We start from the raw sequence: 7,500 nt of genomic DNA on the forward strand, positions 1-7,500 counted from the left end.
AGGACGTTTCAGTTTCCTTTTGTCCTTAAAGTAATCACAAACATTTTAAAATCATTTGGTCAAACAAACAGGACTGATGTCAGTGTGTGTCTTCATTCTGGATCTAAGTAACTACTTCTTATTTGTGATATAATTACTATGAAATACGACACCACCAGCGATCGCTGTGACAGGTGACGAGTAGATCCTTCAGAAGATCAGCGGTTCGAACCCCAGATCCTCCAGTCTGTGTCCATGAGTCCTTCAGCAAGACACTCAACCCGTAGTAGCTCCTGAGTGCCATCTGGGTGGTAATGGGTGGTAATGAGTGGTAATGGGTGGTAATGGGTGGTAATGGGTGGTAATGAGTGGTAATGGGTGGTAATGGGTGGTAATGGGTGGTAATGAGTGGTAATGGGTGGTAATGGGTGGTAATGGGTGGTAATGGGTGGTAATGGGTGGTAATGAGTGGTAATGAGTGGTAATGGGTGGTAATGAGTGGTAATGAGTGGTAATGAGTGGTAATGGGTGGTAATGAGTGGTAATGAGTGGTAATGGGTGGTAATGGGTGGTAATGGGTGGTAATGAGTGGTAATGGGTGGTAATGAGTGGTAATGGGTGGTAATGAGTGGTAATGGGTGGTAATGGGTGGTAATGGGTGGTAATGAGTGGTAATGGGTGGTAATGGGTGGTAATGGGTGGTAATGAGTGGTAATGGGTGGTAATGGGTGGTAATGAGTGGTAATGGGTGGTAATGAGTGGTAATGGGTGGTAATGAGTGGTAATGGGTGGTAATGAGTGGTAATGAGTGGTAATGGGTGGTAATGAGTGGTAATGGGTGGTAATGAGTGGTAATGAGTGGTAATGAGTGGTCATGAGTGGTAATGGGTGGTAATGGGTGGTAATGGGTGGTAATGGGTGGTAATGAGTGGTAATGAGTGGTAATGGGTGGTAATGAGTGGTAATGAGTGGTAATGGGTGGTAATGAGTGGTAATGGGTGGTAATGGGTGGTAATGGGTGGTAATGGGTGGTAATGGGTGGTAATGGGTGGTAATGGGTGGTAATGAGTGGTAATGGGTGGTAATGAGTGGTAATGGGTGGTAATGAGTGGTAATGAGTGGTAATGGGTGGTAATGGGTGGTAATGAGTGGTAATGAGTGGTAATGAGTGGTAATGGGTGGTAATGGGTGGTAATGAGTGGTAATGGGTGGTAATGGGTGGTCATGAGTGGTAATGGGTGGTCATGAGTGGTAATGGGTGGTAATGGGTGGTAATGGGTGGTCATGGGTGGTAATGGGTGGTAATGGGTGGTAATGGGTGGTAATGAGTGGTAATGGGTGGTAATGGGTGGTCATGAGTGGTAATGGGTGGTCATGGGTGGTAATGAGTGGTAATGGGTGGTAATGAGTGGTAATGGGTGGTAATGAGTGGTAATGGGTGGTAATGAGTGGTAATGAGTGGTAATGGGTGGTAATGGGTGGTAATGGGTGGTAATGGGTGGTAATGGGTGGTAATGAGTGGTAATGGGTGGTAATGAGTGGTAATGGGTGGTAATGGGTGGTAATGAGTGGTAATGGGTGGTAATGGGTGGTAATGGGTGGTAATGGGTGGTAATGGGTGGTAATGAGTGGTAATGGGTGGTAATGGGTGGTAATGGGTGGTAATGGGTGGTCATGAGTGGTAATGGGTGGTAATGGGTGGTAATGAGTGGTAATGGGTGGTAATGGGTGGTAATGGGTGGTAATGAGTGGTAGTCGGTGAGAATGGGTGAATGACAAGTGGTGTTAGAGCGCGTTACATTTACCATTTCTATGAGTTTGTTTTGAGCAAGAACTCTTTCTGTGTTTTTATAGTTTAGACTTTGTGTACAGAAGTGAATCTCCATCTCTTCCTGTTACTACAACCACAGAAGTTTGTTTTGCTCCGTGACACATTTCACACTTCCAGGAAGTCTCCAGGAAATGAATGGAAGTCTATGCAATGTCCCCAAAAGTTCCCTCAGTAAACGTGCGTGTGTTGGAATGAGCTGGGTCATCGTAGCGACTGCAACTTTACACCAGAGGGTCAAACTGATGACTCGCAACAGCTGCTGCTGCCATGGCAACACAAGGGTGGGGTCAACCCTGGCAACGATGAAGACACCAGAGACTGTGTGTGTGTGTGTGTGTGTGTGTGTGTGTGTGTGTGTGTGTGTGTGTGTGTGTGTGTGTGTGTGTGTATATTTCTTGGAGCAGCTGTGTGTCTGATTGGCTATCAAACTGACTGTAGATCAGTTTACGTGGTAGTTTATCTTCTGATGAACGTACAGAAGTCGATGTAGTTAAACTAAAAAAACAAACTTTGAACTAAAGATGTTCTATCAACAAATGTGAAATCAATTAAAGTGACTCATTAGGATGTGAGGACCAATTACAAAACAAAAACAAGGCATCAGAATATTTATATATATATAAATATATAAATATACGTATACTAGTGCTGGGCAACGATTATAATTTGTAATCGTGATTAATCTCATTATGTTAAAGTTCATAATGAATCTAAAGTAGTGTGTTGTGCTCTTGTATGTTAAAGTGCTGCTCTATGAACTAAAGGTCAACAACATTTGGTGTAAACACGTTAAACTCATCCGGTTGTTGTTAACAGCAGGATTCTCTTCACACAGCAGCAGTTCTATCTCTTCACTCTCTGTGCTCAGTGTGTGACGTCATGTGAAACCTTCACTGCTGTGAACATGAACAACATGAACAACACGTTTCATCACAATGTGTGTGTTGTGTGTTCTCCTCTTCATCACTATGATGCTGTAACTCAGAGGTGATGAAGGTCACCCAGCGATGTCCAGTAGTCTCAGTGAGAGCAGCAGCTGGTGCTCGTTGTGACGCGTCTCTGTTGTCGTCTCTCCTTTAACACAACTCGTGTGTTCTTCTGGTGACGGTGCGTCTTGAGGCTCATACGTGACTCCCCCCCCCCCCCCCCCCCCCGGGTTGTGTCTCCTCGATGTCTTGATGACGACCCTCCATCTTGTGACTCAGAAATCAATCTCAGGACGTCATTGTTAGGGCCCGAGCACCGAGGCGAAGGCCCTATTGTAATTCAAAGAATTATTATTATTATTACGTTGCCTCTAAAATCACATTTTTCAGGGCTTTATCAAACTCAAAAACTCCCCAAATTTGACAGGCGTATCAGGACTGCGAGAAAATTTGAGATTTTGTGGGTCGCATGCTCATGTATGACAAAATGGCTCACTAGCGCCCCCTACAGTTTCACAGGCCACGGCCATCACCCAACACGTGAAATTTGACACACATATTCCGCTCCACCTGCTCTACAATCAACGCACTCTAACTTTGAAGCTCCGCCCATTCAGATTCCAACCATTTTAACTTTTGTGAAAACTGTGTGTCCGATTGCTACCAAATTTGATGTGGATCATTATTGAATCGATGTCATCAAAACCCCCTCAAAAACGTGTTGAGAACTTATGTTAAGAAGATATGGACCAATAAACTTATAAGGGGCGTGGCCCTGTACATCAATCAACCTAACTTTAAAACCATTGTGCTTATCATCACGAAATGTGAGACATATGTCCACATTGCAGCCTGTAACCTTCACATTTTAATTTCCTTCAGCCACTAGGGGGCTCTGCATAGTTAGCTCTTTTTGGCAATTTTTCCCGTTTTCAGGCTTTGTATTTTCACGAACTCCTCCTACAGTATTTATGCGATCGGCTTCAAATTTGGTCAGCACGATCTTAAGACTTTTATAATGAAAATGTATCAAAATCACGAGTTTTCATACAACACCCTTGGCGTGGCGTGGCATCCATTTTATGCAATTTTTCATGAAAATTTAAGTTGTTGTAACTCCAAGGTACATTGTCAAATCTTCCCAAAATGTCTTGTGCAGGATGCTGGTCCAGGCCTGAAAACATTCCAATGCCTCAATTTTGACATAGTCATAGCGCCACCTACTGGCAAAGATAAATGACAAGTTTAACACTTTGATGTACTCCTCCGAGCCATTTCACCAGATCAACCTCATATTTTAGAAAGAAAGCCTTTAGACATTGACAATAGTTCATCGCGAATATTGTGAGTTTTGGGATAACTGTTGCCGTGGCAACGCTTTGTTCGCCATCAAAATGCAAGCTGATTTTTGTGTGACTTGGGATACTCAAAGACTCAAAAACTCATGGAACTTTGTACATCTGTCATAGGGGATGAAAAGACAGATTTCATGTAGATTTTGGGCTTGACTGTTATAAATTGCCTCGATAGTGCCCCCTGCAAATTTTCAACAGAGCTGCTCCAGCGCCTGTATGAAATTTGGTAGGCACGTGTATCACATGGAGACTTAAAAAAAAGTATCTTGGGACCATGCTATAAAATCAACCAAAAGTTGTGAATTTACCCTTGATTTTTGGCGCTTTCTAGGCGCTATACTTTGATGAACTCTTCCTAGGGACTTTGTCAGAACCACTTCAAATTTCAACAGTACAAGCCAAAGACCTTTGTGATTAAAAGTTAATCAAAGCTTTACGTTTGATGGAATGGCTTAGACGTGGCATGGCGGTCATTTTATGCGACTCCCATTAAACTACGTTTTCAGGCTTTGTATTTTAACAAACCCCTCCAACAGAGTTTATGCGATCAACATCATATTTGGTCAGGACAATTCAAAGACCTTTATGATGAAGATTTTTCAAAATGGAGTTTTCATTGAACGACCTTGATGTGTCGTGCGCCCACTTCTTTCCCATTTTGTGCCATTCGCTATGAAAGAGGGAGTTGTTGTAACTCCAAGGTACATTGTCCAATCTGCCCTACATTTGTTATGCATGATGCTAGTTCAGGCTTGAGCACATTTCCATGCCAAAATGTTCACAAAGTCATAGCACCACCTAGTGGCAAAAGGAAATAACACGCTTTATACTTTGATGTACTCCTACTAGCCAAGTCCTTTGATCAACCTCAAATTTGGTTAGGAAAGCCTTAAGATATTGATGATATTTCATCATGAATTTTGTGAGTTTTCGTTAAAAGATGTGGCCATGGCAACGCATTATTCACCATGAAATGGAAGCTGATTTTTCTGTGGCTTAGGATGATCAAATAGTCATGGTACTTTGCACATGTGTCAAAAGTGATAAACATAAATATTTCATATGGGTTTTTGCCTTTGCCATAACAAATTGAAGAGCAGCCCCAGCTTTCCGTTGCCATTGTTTGCATCGAATAAAGTGTCCACGTACAAAAAAACAATAGATTGCATTTGGTGATTATTTCACAAACAGGCATCATCCCCTCTCTTCTCCTACAGGAGGTGATTGCTAGAAGACGGTGGAGCTCAAGCAGCGCTACATGATGCCAGGATGGCTCCTCGTCTGCCCCCTGTTGGTTCGGAGGTCTTCAAACGCTTCACGCCGTCCTCGCTGGAGGAAATTCAGCGACGACACAAAGTTGAGGAGAAGGAGCAACAGGGAAGGAAGGAGAAGAGCATAGAGGTACAAAAAACATTGATCAGCTACCGTTACAATTAATCAATACACTGAAAATGAGCAACAAATTCTCTGAGAATAAGTAATCAATTAACCCTTCAAGTTCCGCACTCAAATGTAGATCGGCCAATCATGTCATGACGACTATCCGGCTCCAAAGACTCTCATGCAAGAATTGTAGATTTTCTTCATTTTCTGGCTGGTTTTGTGGATTTGGAGCTCGTTCTAGAACGATACGTTTCTACATAACAACCTGTAGCTAACATTGTAAATAACACCGATGACCTGGAGAGCTAACATTGGAGATGGGATGTGTTAGTTTGTCTCCGCTAGAAGGTATACTAAATGTATACATACTGTATGCTGCTTTTTAATGATTGTAATGATGTTTTTTCCAACATTAGATAACATTTATTCAGGGAGTGCAGTTAGTAACAGTGTGGACTCCATGGTAACGTAGATTGATGGAGTATCAGCAGGGGGCGGGGCTTAGAAAAGGGTTGATCACAATTTAATAATAGTATGAATGAATGAAAAATTGTTCCTCTGATTAACAGATAGCGGAGGAAGATCTTCCTAAACCAGCCAGTGACCTAGAGGCCGGGAAGCCCCTCCCATTCATCTACGGAGACCCGCCCCCTGGGCTTCTCAACACCCCATTGGAGGAGCTGGATCCCTTCTACCAATCACAGAAGGTCTCTCTCTCTCTTTGACAAATGATATTCCCTGTGACCCGGGGACTGATCAGTATTCATCAATAAATCAATCAATATATTCTCAGCTTCAGCTCCAGAAGTCACATTAGAAAGTAAATCTGATCATTGATTCATTTTTAGATTGTTTGTCTCAGTAAAGGTTTCAATCATCAGCTAAGTGATGTAATGAATCAGTATATCTGTCTGTCTCTCTGACCTGTCTGTCTCTCTGCAGACGTTCATCGTGCTCGGTAAAGGAAACATCATTTACAGGTTTAATGCTGAGTCGGCGTGTTACCTGCTGAGTCCGTTCAACCCGCTGAGGACCATCGCCATCAAGATCCTCATTCACTCATATCCTTTATGATGTCACACTGTGCTTCTCTCTCATTGGCCGGTTAGCTTTGATTTGCATGTTATTGCTAAACGATCAGCTGATGATGTTTTTTGTTCCTTAAAACCTCAAAAACGTTATTCAGTTTGTTCATCATGGTAACGATTCTGGCCAACTGTGCGTTCATGACTCTGAGTGATCCTCCAGCGTGGAGCAAAACTGTGGAGTGAGTCAATACACACAAAGTACACACAAAGTACACACAAATATACACACAGCAGCGGTGGGTAATAATGAAACACATCAGAGTTTCCTCTATGGGTCCATGTAACTCGCTGGATGACATCATCAAAACTGTCCAATCAGTGACCTGGGCATCCGCCATGTGACGTCATGTTTTTATCTCTTGGTTTGTTTGTAAAAAGAATAGTTTGACCAAACCAGAATGTTATGTAGAAAGAGTCGATTAAATGTGTAGCAGCTCTGTGTACACTGTGTTTGTTCTGAGGGGGGGGGGGGGGGGGGCTACACTGTGTTTGTCCTGAGGGGGGGGGGGCTACAATGTGTTTGTCCTGAGGGGGGGGGGGGGGGGGGGGCTACACTGTGTTTGTCCTGAGGGGGGGGGGGGCTACACTGTGTTTGTCCTGAGGGGGGGGGGGGGCTACACTGTGTTTGTCCTGAGGGGGGGGGGGGCTACACTGTGTTTGTCCTGAGGGGGGGGGGGGGCTACACTGTGTTTGTCCTGAGGGGGGGGGGGGGCTACACTGTGTTTGTCCTGAGGGGGGGGGGGGGCTACACTGTGTTTGTCCTGAGGGGGGGGGGGGGGCTACACTGTGTTTGTCCTGAGGGGGGGGGGGGGCTACACTGTGTTTGTCCTGAGGGGGGGGGGGGGCTACACTGTGTTTGTTCTGAGGGGGGGGGGGGCTACACTGTGTTTGTCCTGAGGGGGGGGGGGGGCTACACTGTGTTTGTCCTGAGGGGGGGG

General features: G+C 44.2%; 1 protein-coding gene across 1 annotated transcript in view; it reads left to right on the plus strand.

Moving 5' to 3' along the window:
- Window positions 1–7,500, plus strand: part of scn4ab (sodium channel, voltage-gated, type IV, alpha, b) — a 46,465-nt gene that overhangs the window by 8,512 nt on the left and 30,453 nt on the right. Inside the window, exons 2-5 of the mRNA XM_079177699.1 lie at window positions 5,309–5,492; window positions 6,044–6,181; window positions 6,417–6,544; window positions 6,661–6,741. Of these exons, the coding sequence (XP_079033825.1) occupies window positions 5,361–5,492; window positions 6,044–6,181; window positions 6,417–6,544; window positions 6,661–6,741 (479 nt within the window). The 5' untranslated portion in view covers window positions 5,309–5,360. The remainder of the gene's footprint in view (window positions 1–5,308; window positions 5,493–6,043; window positions 6,182–6,416; window positions 6,545–6,660; window positions 6,742–7,500) is intronic.

Source organism: Pholis gunnellus (genome assembly GCF_910591455.1).
Source record: "Pholis gunnellus genome assembly, chromosome: 17".
Taxonomy (NCBI): Eukaryota; Metazoa; Chordata; class Actinopteri; order Perciformes; family Pholidae; genus Pholis; species Pholis gunnellus.